The 19,254-nt window shown below is 46.0% G+C and overlaps 5 protein-coding genes across 5 annotated transcripts; 2 read left to right on the top strand and 3 right to left on the bottom strand.

Annotated features, from left to right (window-relative positions):
* Positions 1-139: 139 nt before the first annotated feature.
* On the bottom strand, positions 140-6,346 carry BHQ10_002022 (uncharacterized protein; the record flags this gene model as incomplete). Its single annotated transcript, XM_040874123.1, has 1 exon — positions 140-6,346. One exon carries the CDS (start codon positions 6,344-6,346, stop codon positions 140-142), a length of 6,207 nt encoding a protein of 2,068 aa, XP_040730527.1.
* Positions 6,347-8,437: 2,091 nt separating this feature from the next.
* On the bottom strand, positions 8,438-9,835 carry BHQ10_002021 (uncharacterized protein; the record flags this gene model as incomplete). Its single annotated transcript, XM_040874122.1, has 4 exons — positions 8,438-9,221; positions 9,295-9,421; positions 9,472-9,601; positions 9,668-9,835. The coding sequence occupies 4 exons, from the start codon at positions 9,833-9,835 to the stop codon at positions 8,438-8,440; spliced, it is 1,209 nt and encodes a 402-aa protein (XP_040730526.1).
* Positions 9,836-10,801: 966 nt separating this feature from the next.
* BHQ10_002020 (uncharacterized protein) lies at positions 10,802-12,085 on the top strand (the record flags this gene model as incomplete). The annotated part of the gene is made up of 5 exons (XM_040874121.1): positions 10,802-10,846; positions 10,911-11,298; positions 11,374-11,491; positions 11,541-11,639; positions 11,719-12,085. 5 exons carry the CDS (start codon positions 10,802-10,804, stop codon positions 12,083-12,085), a joined length of 1,017 nt encoding a protein of 338 aa, XP_040730525.1.
* An 860-nt stretch (positions 12,086-12,945) lies between these two features.
* On the bottom strand, positions 12,946-14,220 carry BHQ10_002019 (uncharacterized protein; the record flags this gene model as incomplete). Its single annotated transcript, XM_040874119.1, has 2 exons — positions 12,946-14,078; positions 14,187-14,220. 2 exons carry the CDS (start codon positions 14,218-14,220, stop codon positions 12,946-12,948), a joined length of 1,167 nt encoding a protein of 388 aa, XP_040730524.1.
* Positions 14,221-15,159: 939 nt separating this feature from the next.
* BHQ10_002018 (uncharacterized protein) lies at positions 15,160-16,648 on the top strand (the record flags this gene model as incomplete). The annotated part of the gene is made up of 3 exons (XM_040874118.1): positions 15,160-15,282; positions 15,419-16,227; positions 16,309-16,648. The coding sequence occupies 3 exons, from the start codon at positions 15,160-15,162 to the stop codon at positions 16,646-16,648; spliced, it is 1,272 nt and encodes a 423-aa protein (XP_040730523.1).
* Between the last annotated feature and the right edge of the window lie 2,606 nt (positions 16,649-19,254).

The following is a 19,254-nucleotide window of genomic DNA, read 5'->3' as shown; positions in this document are numbered from 1 at the left end:
AAATTCCAATAACGACTGGCAGAGCCATCCCGGAAAACTTTAGTACTACTGTTGACGTGTTGATGTTGACTTTGGCTTGTTGAAATGCACTTGCCACCCAGGTAAGATACATGTATATTTAAGTAAATGAACCAACCAATCAATCACATTCTACCGCTTTTTGTTGAAACAATTTCAGAATATGTTCGCTCTCACAAGCGGCAGCGACATCTAAACAAGTGCGCTGTTGAGCATCTTCGAGCATAGGATCCAGACCCATACCCGTAAGAAACTCAAACCAGTTGACAACATTCTTGATCGGTACTGTAATCTCTGCTTTGTCCATGAAAGGACTAACATTCAACTTTCGGCCGGCCAAAACATGAAGGAGCGACGATCCTGCATGATTACGTACGAAAAAGTCAGCTCCAATTTGCTGGAAATATCGTAAATAGTGAACATCATCATGGTTCTCGTGTCCCTTGTTGTAAAAATACGCAGATTGTCCTCCAGCTCTCAGCCAGCCGTGTGCAATATACCCGAAGATGGGGGAGTCCCCCATCTTGTTGCGTGCATTAATATCCACACCCATTTCTTGAAATTGCTCAATACGTGACTGGTAAGTGCGAGGCTTCTGGGCGAAGAAATGGAGAGCTGTGTTGCCGTCCGAATCTGGTTGAAGTGGATTGGCACCGTGTGCGACCAAGATATCGATGTAGTCAAGGCGTATTTCCTTTGCTTTCAGTACGTAATGAAGCGGAGTATCACCGGCGTTGTCAGTCATGTGGATCAGACGCGGGTGGTGACTGAATAGAGTCTTGAGGAACTTGTAATTTTCTTCTGTGGGTTGATGTTGCGTGAGATTGTGCGCAATAGTTCTGCCTTCATGATCTTGAGAGGTGACGTCCGATCCACGGGTGATCAGTTCCTCAAGGCGCTTTATTGGGCCGCGGGAAACAGCCAGAAGCAATGTTTGGCCTTTGGCATCGCGTGTTTCAAGCTCAAGAGACGGAAGATCAAATAGGGGTTCGACTACCCGTCCACTCTGCAATATCTCATGTATGATGGTGCACGTTTCCGATTTCCACTCTACTCCTGCATCACTCTCATCTTTTACGTCATTTTTGAATGATTTATTTTTGACCCGATGAAGCTTGACAAAAGTGGCGTATGGATTTGCCCCATGGCGAAGGAGCGCTGTCATCATGCTTATTCGTGCAGGGCTAAGATCCTTTTCTCTCCCTCTAATGTCTCGAACTGTGTAAAACGCTGCATGAAATAAAGGGTACTTCTCAGATGTGGGAACTACAGATTGCACGTGTACTGCATTTCTTTCCGAGCTTTCAGACGCAGGCTGCCTTAGATTTGCAAAGTCTCCTTGAGCAAGAAAAAATTCCAAAAGTTCAACTTGCTGGAGCTCGATCGCGGAGAATATGGCTGCTGGGGAAATCTTAGCACCGTACGATAGAAGCCGCTTGATCAGCCCAGTGTCAGTGCCAGCTTTTGAGAGGCTTGACTCCCCGTGGTAATTCACAGCATTGGCATCTGCACCGCCTTCCAAAAGGACTTCTATAGCCTCTTTGTAGAAGACGCCTTTGTACCTTTTTTCCTCCACAGCAATGTGCAATGGAGTGTCCCCAACCTCATTGCGCAGATTCAGATCAGCTCCTTTTTGCATCAGGTAAGGCAGCGCCTCATGTACATTCCACCAACTGTTGCCCTCGGCAAGATCATGCAGTACGCTTTTGCCTGGTACGAACTCGCGGCGCTTCCCATTATCACGGAAAATAATTTTTCTGCTTGTTGCATTGACGTCAACACCCATTTCTTCGACAAGGAATCTCAGCACTGCCATATTCGGGATTTCCCGATTGCACGCGACCATAATAAGTGGCTCTATCTTGAGTCTGTTCATACGATTTGCAGCCTCTGCTTCGTTGCACCACTCGTGGTCATCAAACTTCAGTGCGACGGCACGGGTACAGACAGACTTTAGAACATCTGACAAGCCAAAATTCGCAAGGGTATGCAAGAGAGAAATTTCACCGAACATCCGAAACGCCTCAAGATCTAAAACGTCCATGTCTGACGTCGTTTCTTTCACCATTTCGTACTGACGAAGACCCAGTAGCTTAGTGAGATAAAAAGCTCTTCTAGCACGGCGGTTTGCATCATTCGTTTGCCGATTGTTGTTACAATTCTCCTGCCTCAAAGATGACCTTTCACTTTCCAAGCGAGACCTCGTGGCAACGAAGCCATCGTCATCTAACTTCATGTTAGGAACAAAACGAGACTGTAATCTTAACAAACACTTAGCGGTATAGTCTCGACGATGAAGTATGGCAGTATGGACCGCCTCACGGAGAGAGCTTTCATGCCCGGTAATATCTGCCCCGTGAAGAACCAAAGAATTCAAAATGCCGTCGAGATGAGTTGAAGCTGACTCCTGCTTTATACTATGGCTACGCCAATTGAGCCTCCCGGAATCGTCAACAGTTGTTGGCAGATCGTGGCTATGTAGTAGCATACTGATCGCTCTTTGTGCTTGTCTTGGTGCTTGACTTTGTGCTTTAAAACGACCCTTTCGGTGATCGTCCCTTTGGACAACTATGTTCCACCGTGATTGTTCAACTTCAAAATCAGCACATGTCCTGAGCGGCGTGTACCCATCCTTGCCCGGTAAATTAGGATCTGCGCCAGCGTCCAGCAAAAGATCAACGCTTTCGGATCGACCAGCGAGGCAAGCATAGTGAAGCGCTGTTTTCCCTTCCACAGTCTGCTGATTGATAAATGCTTTGAATGCAGCATCTTCCAGATCAGCAAGCCTTCGAAGAACTACGCCAATAACACCAGGGTTTCGAGCCCGAGCTGCAACGTGAAGCACCGTCAAGCCCTCATTCGTGGTCCCGAACAGATAAGCCCCAGCTTCAAGAAGCTTAAACACATAAACCTCGGAGACAGCGGCGGCAACATGCAAGGGTTGGATTCCATTTATGTCACGAGGATTCAAGATTTTACATTCTTGAAGGACATAGTCGAAAGCGGTCTTCACAGAAGGGTTCCAGCTGGAGCGTCTGCATTCCCTCGCACACATCTTGTGTAAAATGGTCTTACCACGGTTGTTGGGTTTGTCAATATCAACACCCAGCTTGGTCAGATGAATGAATATCTCCAATTTCTCAGATTGCCATTTCTTTGATGCCGCCTCATGAAAAAGTGTATTTCCTTTATCATCCACAACAGAAGGATCGAAGTCCATTCGCGACATGAGATATTCTAAATTACCAAGCCTTTTGAGCACAACCTGATGAAATAGAGTCCTGCCTTTGTTGTCCCGTGTGTCCAGCCGAGCGCCTAGCTCAATCAGAATATTGGAAAGCGTAACTTTGTCACTGGCTAGGTCGTCGGTCATGACATTCTTGAAAAGAGCTGTCTGGCCTTCCATATCACGAAGCTCAAGGTCGGCGCCCGCATTCACAAGCTTGGAGACTATTTCAAGCTTGGCGCAATGTCCCAGTAGATGTAATGGCGTCTCACCCTTCGCATTCTGCAAGTTCGGATCAGCACCGGCTGCGAGAAGGGCATCAACAACAATATTCTTAGGACGGAATGACCACGAGCTAAAAGAAATATGTAGAGGGCGATTTCCGTCTGATCTTGCCTTATTTACATCTAATTTGTATTTGAGAAGCTCAATGATTGATTCCGGATAATGTCCCTGAAGCCGAAGGAATAGAGGATTTTCCCGTCCTTTCGTCATTAGCTCATTGACATCAACACGGCCCGATCCCAACAGCAGAGGTAGCAGTTCCTTATCCGTGGATCCATCAGTGTGTATTATTGTGCTCCCATCATTCGTTTCTACGGTGGGGTCTGCACCTGCATCCAACAGAAGTCTCACCACCTTGATCTCATTTGAACAGGCAAAATGCAAGGCAGTTTTACCATCTGGAGACTTCAAATGAACATTTGCCCCAGCTTCTAGGAGGAGTCGAACGCCAAGTGCGCGATCTCCAGCGGACCTTATGCGTGGCATTCTGCTGTTAATTCCACATAGAGCATGCAGAGCAGTGTAACCCCGTGGTTGTTCACTTTGGTTCGCGTCTTTAGATCGGATATGCATTTCCGCGAAATGCATATCGTCAACTGCATCCACGGAGTAATCGCAAAGAACATTGGGATCGGCTCCCACTTTGAGAAGAACATTTATCGCATCTATATGCCCTTCCGAGCAGGCTTGGAAAAGAGCTGTTTTGCCTAGGTACTTGGAATTGACGTCTAGGCTTGGCTGTTGAAGGATCAGTTCGACACAGACCGCATGTCCTGATTCTGTCATCCAAAAAAGGCCTCGTAGCATCTGCTCAGAAGATTTGATATAAGGCAGGAACTCGGCCAGTGTCTCAATTCCTCCATTCTTGCAAGCGTACATCCACGGGGTATGACCGATCGACGTCGGTGCATTGCCACATCTTCTGCCAGGGGTTTCTTTGGTCTTGGGTGTGAGTGGGCTCACACCGACTACAAGTAAAACCTTAACCACATCAGCTTGGTTACAGCTAGCAGCTTTATGAAGAGGTTTATATCCTTGGTTTGCCTCTCCATCCGGATCCGCTCCATTGTCTATGAGAACCTGCGCGACATCCGCATGCCCACTAAGAGCGGCCCAATAGAGAGGGGGGTCGCCTCGATGGCTTTTGACATTGGGTTGAGCATCTCTTTCCTGAAGCAAGTGTCTGACATACTCGGTCAATCCAATGCGAGCAGCAGCATGAAGTGGAGTGAGGCCTTGGATCGTATTCTCTGGCCAGTCGATATCCAGCCAACTAAGAAATCTCTGCTTGTTGGCAAAAAAATTGTCGAGTGACAAATAAAATAATGACATATCTGCACCGGCCAAGACTGCGCGACGGACATGGATGTACCAATTAGTAGCTGCATATTCGAGGAATGGAAACCGGAGCCTGCTGTCACTTTGTTCGGATTTTTTAGGTCCATAAAGATCATTCGCTTCACTGCGCATCTTGACCTCAATCTCGTCCAAGCATCCAGAGGTAAGATAATCCATGCATGCAATGGCAAGACGTTTGTTGGTTGGGCCGACTTCCAAGATAGGGTAGCCCGCATCGTTCAAATGCTTTGAGCGCGTGAGTCCTTTGAGAAACTCGGTAAATGAGTGATGAACAACAGAGACAGTCTCATCGTGCAGGACTTGTAACAGCGGACCACAAGCAGCTCGAACCAGGTCTTTGATCTCTTTCAACGTGTAGTTCCGGAATGGAACATATGAAGTTTTAGTCATCTCAGCGAGTTCCAGTAAACGGAGAGGTCGAGTTGCATGGGTAACAAACTGCAAGACAAGAAGCTGAAACTCGTCTGGAACGTTCGAGCGCTTGGCATGGTCACACAATAGATCGTTATACATCACGTTCAGATCCGCTGGTAACTTCTCGAGTACCAGCTCAACATCAGCACTGCGATCGACGAAGGCATCCATTGCAAGCTTCGCATATAGGAACAGTCCATTTGCGCGACCGGGTACGGCTCCAGTTATCAGGTTCCAGTGTTCGTGGGGAATAGACGAGTTCCGCAATCTGTATCGCACATAGGCAGCAATGTCCATGTCCACAAGTCGATCTTGCAATTGGAGATGAGGTATACCGAGGTGCCGTAGCGGAGACTCAACCGCAATAACTGGGCGGGAGGTTATGAGGACTTTGACATTTGCAGGGCGCCATCGACCCAGTTTGGCCAAGGCGTGAAGAAAGTCATCATTGCCTTGGTCCATTTCGTCCAACGCGTCTGTGACACAGTAGACCTTGGGAAAAGTAGACATAGCAAATTTGAGATCTTTCCAGAGGTCGCTCATACCTAAGCTATCGATACTGCGTTTCTCCTGCAGGTATTCGTCTCTCATCCTAACCTGCAAGGGCGGGCTAAAGGGGAGTATTTGGCAAAGCCAGTCGCGAAGGGCGGCAACCGGTTCATGATTTGCATTGATAATCTGTCGGAAAAAGAAGTAGAGAACGGGTACCTTCTCTTCACGCAACTGTTGGATGATCGAGGCAACCATGACGGACTTCCCTGACCCCGGTATACCCTTGATCCAGAGGAGGCCATTATCGACGCCTTGGTGCCACTCTTTGTAGTTTCTTGTGGATAACAACCACTGGCCAGTGCCTTGAAGGTACGACGCCAGATGTCTTGAAAACTCAGATCGCTCTAGGTCATAAGGTGTAGGCTGCAGCCAGGTTCTAATATTTTCAAGTTCATCCGGGGGAAGGGGAAGTATATGATCTTCGTTGAAATCACGAATATCGTCTGGGCTGATCCAGACAGCATCGGAATCCTCGGAATCGGTTAGTGACATGGTGGGCAGACTCTGTACGTCGTATGTTAGTGATGATAAATTTCAAGATGTCCATGTGGGAAATTACTCTTATTGATCGATCGACTACCTATCTAAGCCTCACAAGGCTGTACTAGGTACTTATTTCCGCGGCCGATGTTTTCAGCGACCCCTCAATTCCCAGGTGCGAGATTGCACATGATGTCTCTCTAGCGCCATGCTTGAGAAGCAGCTTCGCCACCACCATCACATCTCTCGCTGCAGCGCGCGACGGGATCATCCATATTGTCAATCTATAGGATTGGATAACAGTTGTGGTCGTCGGACACCGGTAGGCCAGGCATGACTAATGCCGTTGTGGATGAACGTTAACTCTTTGAGCGTTTTCAGAGGATGTTTATTATCATTAAAGAGCGAAGGGAGAAAGCGTACGAGTGTTMCCCGCCATTACGTCCTTATCTTACACAGTATTGGCGGAGCTGATAGAATTTACGATGCGTGTGGTATTCCATGTAATCTATAATGGTACGATACAGCCGCGTCCGCAACGCGTTGGGATCAACAACCAAAACAGCGCCGTAACGTTGCGATCCTAACATCCTATCCACGTACAGACTATTGGTCGTTAAGATGGAGGTTTGTATTATTGGTCGCTTATAGGTCGGGATAAACCCGGCCCGCGCTCAGTGGCTATGGTCAAATTCGTTACTACGTAGTACATTCTACGTATACCTTAGCGTCAAACTCGATTTTCGTACATTCTCGGTAGAATGAACTATAACCCTACAGCGCTTCAAGATCAACCCGAAATAATATAGCGCGGGAATGATGGTAAGGTCGAGCGTACGCACAATCTATGCCTGTCGACGTACATCAGCCGGAGCGCGATATTTAGAAGTTCGCGTAAATTGTAGGCAGAGACATTGAGCGCATCACGAGAAGCGCATCGAAAGTTGAGGAATTGAGGAATTCCAAAGGTCTCAACGAAATTGCAGCACGAGGTGAGCAACATTGAAGGCCTCCGACCGTACCTAAGTAGATATCAAGCTGTACGCTTCAGAATCTGCGAGGCTAGGTAGTAAAAGCTCATCCAATCTTGAACATTGCAAAAAGTATTCCAATGAGGGAGCTATGTAGTCTCAGGTTCCTGAAATTAGATATTTAGTTTTTAGGCCTCTCGGGTATTGGGCAGTGTTTAAAAATGTTCCAACGCTATGGAGCTAGCACTCATCGAACTAGGATTATGAAAATTGCCCACCTGGGTAGTGCTTTGTGTGCTAGGTGGTTGATGTAGACCTTGCGATAGGCAGGATGTATCAACGTATATATATATTGATGTTTACGCCGACCTCCGAGGTACGTACGGCGAAGAGGTTCGTATGTTTGACTACCGCATACATGAGATACCTGGTAATGCCTTACAATTTCTTAATTAATGAAGAATGATACTGAGTCACAAGGTTCATTAGCCACCAATCGGGATGTATCGCTGTGAAGCCTCAGGTGTCGTGAAAGTTGACAACGTCGTGATGGAAATTACGTTCTGTAATTGTATAACAGGGGCTAGCTGAATACGGCTAGCTTACGGCGACATTGCTGGAAAAGCAGGATATTTTTGGGTAACATAACGGTAACACTTTACTCGTCGGTACATTACTAATATTTCATAACCGTCATGTTGCCGTTCAACCTGCGTGCTTTTTGGACAAACGATGGGCAAGTCCTGCTGTTAAGATCGAGATTCCCTGCAACAGTAGATCGGCTACCGGTGCTCTGTATACTCTGTACTACATACTATGTACTAACTATTAGTGTCGGTATTCTGTTAACTGCCCGGAAAGCGACTTTCGGAACCGGAATATCTTGGCCCCGAAGAGAGACTGTAAGCAGCCACGGACTAACGAATATTCCGCTCCGTTCGCTGACGCGTTGGACTGCTTGTTCGCGTTATTTACACAACGATACATGTAAGCATGATTCTACCTTTCAGCTTCCATTTCAGCCTCAATGTGATTACATACACAATATCGCCAAGTCAGGTCTCTACCACCCACCACGATGCTCCCTTTGCCTGTCGTGCTACCGCTTCCATTCTACACTCCATGGCCCCGTTCAATGCTTTTTGACAGCCTCGAAAATCGTTCCAGCTCCTGGTGAAAGTGTCTGAGGTCGATAAGTCCCAAGAACCTCAAATCCACTCTCTTCCAAAAGTGTGTGGAACTGTTTATAGGTACGATCAATTCCCGACAAGATGGACATCATGAGAATGTCAACCCTGGCCTGGAATCCAGCGACATTTTCGTCTGGTAGCGCATTCTCGTTCAAAATCAAGACCGAGTCGTCGGTCATTGCTTCGTGAATGTTGCTCAGAATTTGCTTGGCTTGCTTGTCCGGCCAATCATGAAGTACGGTGCGCAGATAGTACACCTTTGCGCCCTTGACAGTCTGTTCTTTAAAAAGATCCGTTGGCACTCGCTCGATTTGGGGGTGTAGCTTGAATTCCTGCTTGTCAACATCTGCCAGAACATGACCGAGATCCTCGAGAACGAGCCTTGGAGCAAGGTCCGGATACTTCTCAGTGAAGGCCGCCAGGTCATGACCAACACCACCACCCAGGTCGACCAGGAATTTCTTGGAAGTGTCTTTGTCAGTGTCTAGCAAGCGTTCCTGAACCGGATAAAAGTCAAACCAGTTGGGGCCACGCTCTATTCGTTGCAGTGTCATGTGTGTATTGAATGCCTCTTGGTGCTTTGGGTCCTGTTCTATCCACTCAAAATATTGCAGATTCGTCGGTTCGCCAAATTGAAAAGGGCCATCCCAGCTGTCGTTTGGGTTCTGGTAATTCGTTTTTTGCAGGTATTGTGGGAGTTTGGCCAACGAATTGGCATTTGAAAGGCTGCTCGTTTGTGCTTTGTCAGAACTTGTGTCTAACAGTCTAGTGCAATATTTATGTAGGATGAGAGACGTACATATGGAAGGCCGATTTCGAGAGAGGTGACATGTCCGAAAATGCCCCGGTAAGAGGAACCGCTGCATACTCGCCCTCGCCGGTTTCCTTGACTAGCCCACTTGCAGCCAAAACGCGGATGAACCGATCTACACTGGTTCAGTGTCTACGAAAATTGATGACAGTTGGCAATACTGACTGAGCAAGAGCGGGTCTGCACCGGACGGCTTGGCCAGCTCAGAGATGCTCTTTGACTGGCCCTCGGCCATTGCAAGTTGATTAAAGATTTGTGTGTCCATCGCAACTCGTAGAGCTACGGCATCATAGCCCTAATGTACAGGCAAGCTCAGTTATCCATAAACTTTACCCGGGGATAGCTAGGGGATAAGACCTACACCAAACAGCACTCTTACTGCAGCATCGATTGGAGTTTCAATCGCGTTTCGGAGATTCTCGTAAGCAGCGTAGAACGCATTTCGCTTCTCGTCATTGATAGGACCTTGTGCAGGTAAACTCTTTGCTGCTTCATTCAAGAGTGTTGTAAGCTGTTCGATGGAAGACATAGTGGATGATTTGGTATAAAATGTATCAGAGAATAGGGTAACGAAATCCAAGCTTGTACGACTCGACAATCCTTCCTGCTTGAAAAAGGCTGCTTGCACCTTATTTTATAATGCTGAGTGCGGTTCATGAAAATACTGTTTGGACGTGTACGAAACCGTATCGGACAATACGATACGCATCCATGTCCGTTCTTTCTTAAGAATTCACATCCACCCCTGTAGATGCATCTCAATTAATTTGGGCTCATGTCGAATTCGGAGTATACCCCGCTGATTACAGAGAGCAGTGCGTCATCGAACATCAACCATGATACATGCATCATATCATAGTCGGTGGAATACCTTGCATATGCGCCACAAAGTCAGCTTTAATATCAACCCTCTTAATGAAATGTTTAACATGGTGCAGTCCGCAATTTAGCTAATAATAGATGACGAAAGCGATGATTTTCGGTGAGTATCTATTCACTGGTAGCGCCGTAACTTCCACACCCACCCCAAGAGGAACCGATGGGGTATGCAATAGGTCGAAACCCCATCTGTGCTGACATGGGCGCTGACAGGGGTCTTGAAGTATTGCTGATTTACACTGTGTTCACTTACTTAGGCCGTTCAGTTGCACCCAAAGCCTGATTATGTACTAAAGATGGGCCAGTTTTATGTCCTGGCACTTTGTGGCAATAGTATCTCTAAGAGAGCAGGACATCTGAATAATTGGCAGTCGGACTTGAGAAAGCAGCTGCGGTACATATCTTGTTTTAAGAAGCAATCAACTCACCCCAGTTACACCTATCAAGTCATCATCCTTTCCAACTGTACTTTGTTGACTTTCAATCCTTAGCATTACTGTCTTCAATGGACCTACCGCACAACGATAGCAGAGCAGTCAGCTTACTGGCTTTCATATACATTCCTTTTGCTTTCACGACTTTCATCCTGGCACTGAGGCTATATGTAAGACTAAAAATGCGCAGTCACGGTATCGACGACTATCTCATGGTTGGTACCTGGGTAAGAGCAATACCCTTTGTCTATGCACCTGCATCTAAGTCAGGCTAATTATGATCCTTTCAAGCTGCTCTGGATAGCGACCATTGCTGTTACCACTGTATATACCGAGAACGGCGGTGCGCGCCATGTTTACTACATAGCCCCAGAGAAAGTACCTGTTGTTATAAGGGATAGTCTAATTGCCCAAGCACTGGGGGTGCTCACTCCTGCATTGGGCAAGATGAGTGTCGCAGCTGTGATGGTTCGACTATTGGGGAGAAGTACTAACGTCTGGAAATGGCAATTATGGTGTCTTCATATCATCATGGCCATCTATATGGTTATGAGTATCCTGGTTGTGATATTTGTCTTCGTCCAATGTAACCCAACGGCCGCTCTTTGGGACACAACGATTAAAAATGCCCGTTGTTGGAAAAAGTCAATCTACATTGACTACATTATTGCACAATCATGTAAGTGGGGAATGCTTTCTCTATAACAACTATAAAGTGATCCTAGTCGGTAGTGCTAATGACTGGAACGGACAGCGGTCGGAACGTTTATAGACTTTCTGTTAGCATTAGCGCCATCCTATATGATCAGGCGATTGAATATGAGTCTGAAAGACAAGATGGGGCTTTGTGTTCTCTTCGGACTCGGTACCTTGTAGGTTTTCACTGATACGTCCATTGAACTGTAATTAACACTCGGATAGCGCTGGCGTTTGCGCAGCTATGAAAACAGTGAAGCTGAAGGAGTTCGCCAATGTTATTGACTTCACTTGGAATACTTATGAGGTTTTCTTATGGGCACAGTGAGTCGTTCTTCCAATCGCCTAGTCATCTTGGCCGACTACCAGAAAAGATTCTGACCGACAAATAATCGAATATTAGGGCTGAAGTTTTCATTGTCATCATCTGTGGCTCGGTGCCCACACTCAAGCCGCTATATCAGCACATGCGACGAGGCGGAAGGAAACAATTTGGGCCGCCAGGGTCGCGTTATCAATACCGATCCACATCGCAGAGAATGGCAAACAGCTTTGGCTCAGGAGCCAATCATTCAACAGCGTCACGACATGGTGGTAGCAGTCTTATTGCCAAAGTATCTGACGATACTGATGGTGAACAGCTCGTAACGTATCCTCCTAAGACCATCGACATCCAAGTATCTGGTGCAGCCTTTATACCTCGATCAAGCGATCATAATTCACCAAGATATCCTTTTGGAAATAACGGCAGTGAGCATGACGAGGTATGAACTGTATAGAGGTTTCTGGCGCATAATGGAGTTCCTCGGAATTTTACCAAGGTCCCCGACTTGAGACTTTAGAAGGGATGCTATGGAATACAAGTGGACTATTGTCGTTAATATAGCAATTTATAATCAACTACTGTGAGAGTCTCATAAAACTTAAGTTTATGTTATTGTTTTTCAGGATATGAAAAGGTAGTTGTTTCATTGAATTTCTGAATATAAGACGCACAATTGGCTCAATCTATGGCGATTACATGAATAATCTTTTTCTTGCTCTTGATCAAAGTCCAGAGTCAATCTGGTCAACAAAGTCCTTGCTTGTCCAGGCCGCCCATGCCACACAATTGTCTTGCATGCTTGAGGGACTAGCTTGGCTTTGCAATAGATCCGATCTCTCGAGCACGTTGAACAACAAACCTGCACTAGCGTGAATAGAAGTATGGCAATGCATCGGCCATACTCCTGGATTGTCAGTGTTGAATTCAATCACTAAGTAACTCGGTGTACCGTCAGGAGCGCTGGGCATCATTAAATGTGTGTCACGTCGTTGGGGGTTATCGCTATTGACAACGGTGCCATCCCAGCTACCAAAACCGCTAGCTAAAACCCAGAAATTGTGCCCGTGAAGATGTATGGGATGTACAGTTGGCCAGAAATTCTCCAGTACGATTCGGACGGAGGTGTTAGTGCCGAAGTCGTAGAGATTGCGCGCTGTGGGTACTTGAGAGATGTTGCCAGATTGTGCAATAGGTAGGAGAGGAGCGCTGTTTCCGCCCATTAGCGATGTACGAAAAAATGGATTCCTTGTAAGAAAATTTTCAAAGCAACAATTTCATGGGAATAGTCATTGAGGTCAAGGATCCTTAGGTAGATTTGAGATAGGGCGCAAGGGAAAGGGGTATGCACTTATAGTCCACTTCGAAAGAAGTCCCATTTATGAAAAAGATAAATTCGCCAGTAGCGTTCTGACCAACGGTGATGTTCACATAAGCCGTTGTTGTTGGTTGTGAAGGCGGAGTCGTTGGGTAGTATGGAATTGTCTGATTGAGGGGGTCATTCTGACAGTTGTTGCTCGACCACGTTGTTGCAGTTGTGTTTGGGACGGCGTTGGTGCTGGAGTGAGGATAATATACTGCGGCCAGTGCATGACTATTGACAGAGGTTAAATTGAGGCAATCCTCGTCAATGTCGGATCGCATCCAGTACGCTCCATTTGCAGCTCCCGATGCGGTCACCAGGACATCAGTACGTTGGCCAATACCAAGAGTCACAACGTCCGTTTCATAAGGCTCGACCGACACGTAGTCATTAGCGATAACCTTCAAGATATGACCATCGATGCTGAACTTCTGCGAACCCTCACCTCCCGTATTGATGAGCCGGAGACGGTGAACTTTACCGGCCTGGAATGCAAATTTGGACAGGCCAGCCCACGGAGTGCAGATGGTTTCATTGGCAAGGCTGCACTCGAAAATTCCTTTTCCATTTATCAAATTATTGTCTATGGTTGGAAACACGGGAGGAAACAGATATGCAGACTTCAGTATATCATAGTATGAAGTGTGGCTATAATCCGATAGCATAATCGGGCCAAGGTCAATATCATACGGAACCTGCGTTGGTCCATATATCACCATCGGACCGTATAAGCCGTCTGTATACTGACCGCTCATGTGTGAATGATACCATCCAGTTCCAAAGTATTCGGCACGAAAGCGGTATGTCAGAGAGCTTCCTGGAGGGATTGGACATTGAGAGACTCCTGGAACACCATCTTCTCCAGGGCTAAGGCGCTGCGGTTGCCCGTGCCAGTGAAGAGTTACGCCTTCGGCAGTATCTTTAATATCATTGTAAACAGTAACCTCAATAGTGTCTCCCCAGTTAGCTTCAATCAAGGGCCCTGGAAATTGACCATTGATCAGGATAACACTTTTCTGGTAGCCATCGGGTGCCTTTGTAGCTCGTGATATGGAGAATGTGTAGGAACGAACAGCCCCTGTATCAGGGACATCCGAAGATGCAGGATCACTTTTACCCCATGGGCTCGGCTGCAAACTATTAGCACATTTATACTATTATAATGAACTTCTGAGACCTGACTTACAGTAGATCCTAGGTAAAATGGCAATTGTTGGCATTCTAGAGTACCATATGAAGATAGGCCTTTCGGAAGTATATTAGTACAGGAGTTTATGTAAGCTAGGAACATTGAAGAGCAAACCGTTCGTCAGATCCTGAGAAAGACTTGAAATGAGAGTTGTCACGAGAGCCACTGCTTGAAAAATCCAGGACATATCGGGTACTTGCTGAAGACTAGCGACGAGAGATTGTTTAGATTCTGAGGCACACCGAAGTGTATTTAATATCTGGGGATGGACTTTTGCCTAGATATCCTAATTATTAAAGAGGCCCATCTCTAGGGAATGCTAGTATTTAAGCCATCAGTTTGTGTTATCACGATCGATTCCTATTTCAAGACGTCCGACTCTTCCATGCGTCTCTCTCTATGTAGCTCCACCCCTCTACTGTCAAACTCACCTTTGATCGAGCCAAAAAACCCCACTGTTGGTAAAGTGATATCTCTCAACAGGCTTTTCCCATATATTCTACGCTTGAGGTTTGATGACAAGCGCTATAGTATGTGGCTTGGAAACTAAGTAATATACGCTCCGAATACGACACACCTTTTTAGGCTGCCAGTAGATGCATGATAGTATGTAATACCATATGTACGAAGACATGGGGCTTTTAAAGCAAATTGATTGACAAATTTGCTGACTATCCGACGTGTACTCTCAAGAAACATTCATGGGTTTTCTAGAAACCACATTTGCACTACATTTGTGGCTGAAAAACTAGCCCCATCAGTACTTTCTCATCAACATAAATATTTGGCGCTTTACGCCAGCAGCGATTAGACATATCATGATCCAATGCTTGAATGAGGCATTTATAAAATGACTACTGGACTTAACATAATTTGTAATTCCTAGACAGCCAGGTTTTTGACGGTGGTAAACGCATTACAGATTCCCACATTCAACGCTAAAAAGTTGGACGATATAGACATTACAAGTATGAAGCCATTTTTAAGAGTTACCGTCGTTGGAGCCGGGCTTTCTGGTCTCACGTCTGCCATCGGCCTTCAGCGGTCCGGCCATAAGGTAACAATCCTCGAGAAGGCCTCGGAGTTGAAAGAGGTGAGCCTAGATTCTTTCATCTACTATTACACGCCTCCGTTGTCCATAATTGTTTCAAAAAGATGAAATCACGAATACTACATATCAGGTAGTATTATTGAGTTCCTTTCTTTGCCCAAGTTAATGTTCTTCACAGATCGGGGCGGGTATCAACATCTCCCCTAATGCAACGAAGGTCTTCCGAGAATGGGGCTTGCTTGAACAGTTAGAAAAAATTTGTATCAAGCCAGTATTAGCTGAAATGCACTCATGGTCGTCTGGCCAGCCGCTCTCGGCTACCGAACTTCATCCAGCCTTCGAGATAGAATATTCGACGCCGTACCTTGTCGCTCACCGCGCCGATTTCCAGAAATTTCTGGCCGATGAAGCTCGAAAATTGGGCGTTTCTATCCGCCTTGGTTGTGCAGTTGAAAAAATTGACATTCCATTATCGACTATCGTCCTTGGAAATGGAGAGTTGATAACCAGCGATTTGATACTTGGGGCCGATGGCGAGCGTTCCATCGTTCGTAGCAACCTGGATGGAAACTGGAATCTAATGAAAGATAGTGGCTATGATGTCTATCGCTTTACCGTTCCTCGATCAAGGGTTCTGGAGAATCCTGACTTACTTCCATTGATTGAGCCATATAGCATACGCATGTGGGTCGGACCGGGGGCACATATGATTTTGTATCCTCTGGGAACCCATGATGCTTTAAATGTGGTATTCACACGGCAACATGATCCGGAGCGACCCATGATCATCTATCCCCAGCCTTTGACGATAGAAGAAATTCAAAGTGATTTCAAAGGATGGGATCCGCGATTGCACAAAATCATGGAGATGGCTCCCCACTCCGGAAAGCGTACAATGCTTTATGCTGATGAATGCACTCGCTGGACCCATGAAACCGGGCACTTAGCTTTGATTGGCGATGCGGCCCATGCAGCTTTTCCTTATATGTGAGTATAGCCTCCAGATACCTCAAACGCTCAGTATTTCAAGGAGGCGTTAAATACAGAAATATTAACACGCACCTTCAGGGCCCAAGGAGCGGCGATGGGAATTGAAGATGCAGGAGTTCTAGGAACACTACTAGAGTACATAAGGGACTTGCGTGATCTACCAAAGCTTCTACGGACCTACGAAAGAATCCGAAAGCCCCGTGCTCTTGAGGTCCGCCGTCGCAGTGAGGCTCTGAAAGATGTATACACACTTCCAGATGGACCTCAGCAAGAGAAAAGAGATAGAGCCCTGCTTCATGAAAAGCCCCGTGGAGAATGGGCTAACTTTCTGTCAGATCCAGTCATGAGGCCTTATATATATGGGTACGACGTTGTTTGCATGACAAGGAAGGCCATCTTGTTGTCTGAGGATGAATAATACCTTTGAATATATTTAAACTTTATATCAGAATCGCCAAAATCAAATTTATTTCAGTATTTGATAAAGTATATCGGCTCCATTAAAAATTTCATGACTACGTAATGTATGGAAACAAAAAAGATAGATAATAAAACGAAAATTGTGAAGGAGAAGCAATGAAGACACACGATCGTCTGTTCTAGACTCGGACAAAATAGTTAGCGAGAAGCCCTCCGCTTGTGGCCAATCCAGCGAGCAACGGTCCATTCGCGAACCACCAACCACATTGCTCGGGCTTGTCAAAATCAACAGTACCGACCATCCAAATGAGGAGTACTGCATTCAATAACGGAGCCAGAAGGTAATAAAGCAGATTTGCTGACGACAAAATGCCAACTGCAACAAGCAGAGACACTTGGGCGACACTCAACATTGCCAGGAGAGGTCTGATGGATTTTTGATATAGTACAGCCATCGAATATATTCCTGCCTTGGTATCATCATGAATGTCCTGAAATGCATAAACAGTTTCAAATATCGTGGTCCATACGACATGGTAAAGAAATAAAGCAAGTATGGCCCATCCCGTTGCCGAAGGTCCGTGTTCAAGAACTTTCAAAGGATCTACTTCTCCAGTTGCACTTCCAATGAGTGCCCCACACGCGAAAGTAACCCCCAAGAACACCGGTGTATGACTAGTGAATCGTTTTGTGTATGGATACAAGGCCGATAGCAGTAGGAGATATGGCCCGTACTGACGGAAGGAACTGCAGATGCGATTCATGCTGATATACCAGACCGTAAGAATGATCGAAGTGAATGAAAAAGCAGTAGAATATGAAATGGCACCACGGGCCATTGGTCTATTGCGGCATCTTTCGACCTGACGGTCAAGGTTTCTGTCGGCCATGTCATTCCAGGCACAAGCCCACGAGCGAAGCCAGAATGTTCCCCACGTCACTTTCAGAAGAGCGGAAAGGACTTCAACTGGGCGAATTAAAGTGGTCGAAAGACTTGCAGCAAACAGCACACCATGAACATAAGGAAAATTGATTATGACAACTCCAATCGGTCTATGCACACGGATCAATTCTCCCAAAGCATAAGCCTTGCTGAAGAACGACTGTGCATTATGACCAGACTCGGTGTTAGTGTGTGGAGACATCCTCGTTGCAGGCCTCGTTTGTCATATTGTTTTCCTCTGAAGGGGTAGTCTTCAGCATCTTGGGACGGTATTTATCCTATTCTCATGAAGCCCGAAAAAGCCTTTCCCGCCCCAGGAAGTTTTCCCCTCCATAAGAGTGACATACACGCAGATGAAGACAGCGGCTAATATTTCAAGCCTTCGAGTCATGTTAACGACGCCATTCGTATTCTGCAGAGCGGTGTTGGACAGTATTACGTATGTGATAGCGCATCAATGAATCTGGTCAAGTCCGGGGGCAGCTACTCATGCATAGTAATCATTCTCATATGAGACAAATCTTGAGTGAATCAATCTGCGGAAAAGCGGCAAAGGCTAAGTTCGATACTGACTGATGAGCAATGCTAGAAAATTCATAGGTACACCGGCTACCTTAACTACCAGTCAGGCAAAGTGAACATTGCAAGTAGAAAAGTTAGGTCTATATACGTACTATGTGCATTTGGGATTTGCTTAATTGATCGCGGCTTCATTCTGGCAAATAACCACAAGTTACCAAATTGTGTATAGACCGCTACTAATGAATAGATCATGGTGAAGAGGTCATAGGAGACCTAGATCCTGATAAAGGTTTTCCTACTATCCTACTTTTATCGCCTTAGATTGACTGCTTAGGGATTTCAAATGCATGCTACATCGCACAGGCCACCTGACAAATTGTCTGGACCGTGACCTGAAAGGCCTTAATTTATAGCTTAATTTATTATTGGCCACTCAAATTGCCCAGTAGGATTGTTCAATTAGGGTTGTCTGTAGCAGTTGAACCGGCCTGCATATCACAGTGTCTGTCACTGCACGAGGGAACGGGCTGGAATGTTACATGGCGTCGGCGACTAAATAGTTTAATTACATAAATGGGTGCATAAATCCCATGTTTGGTGCTCAACGCGGCTACGCGAGTCACTTCATACATAAGCACCATATTTCCATCTATTTTGTACTCAGCTAGTCAGTTTGTTGTACAGTAATAAATTTCACCAACCAAGATTGGAACACATGTGGCTTGGTATATTATCCGAATAATTACCAGAATTCCAGCCACCAAATGCAACGCCTACGTTCGTTTCACTGATCCTGGGCGTTAGGCGTCCATACTTCTCTCAAGTTCTCTCTAGTCAGCCTACTAACTCGAGGCAACAATTCAAGCCATTTGAGCCCCGGAGATGGTACATGATATTGTCACGTATATTGTATTTGCGAACACAGACTGGTGGCTCGTTATAGTCTCCGAATTGTTACCGACACGCCAGCCTCCGCATGCTATAACCCACTTAAAGCTATGCTTATCTTCGACGTATTATCCAGGCTAGTCTCAGGTGTCCGAAATTAGCACGAGGAAGCGAGATGGAACAAAGGTAATATATTTGTTAGATCCGACGTACGTTACGGTATCATGCAGTACGAGACGGTTTGTAGGCCT

Source organism: Talaromyces amestolkiae (genome assembly GCF_001896365.1).
Source record: "Talaromyces amestolkiae strain CIB chromosome Unknown scaffold2.1, whole genome shotgun sequence".
In the NCBI taxonomy this organism is placed as follows: Eukaryota; Fungi; Ascomycota; class Eurotiomycetes; order Eurotiales; family Trichocomaceae; genus Talaromyces; species Talaromyces amestolkiae.
The sequence above is the reverse complement of the archived record's forward strand: the minus strand, read 5'-3'. Positions and strand labels throughout refer to the sequence as shown.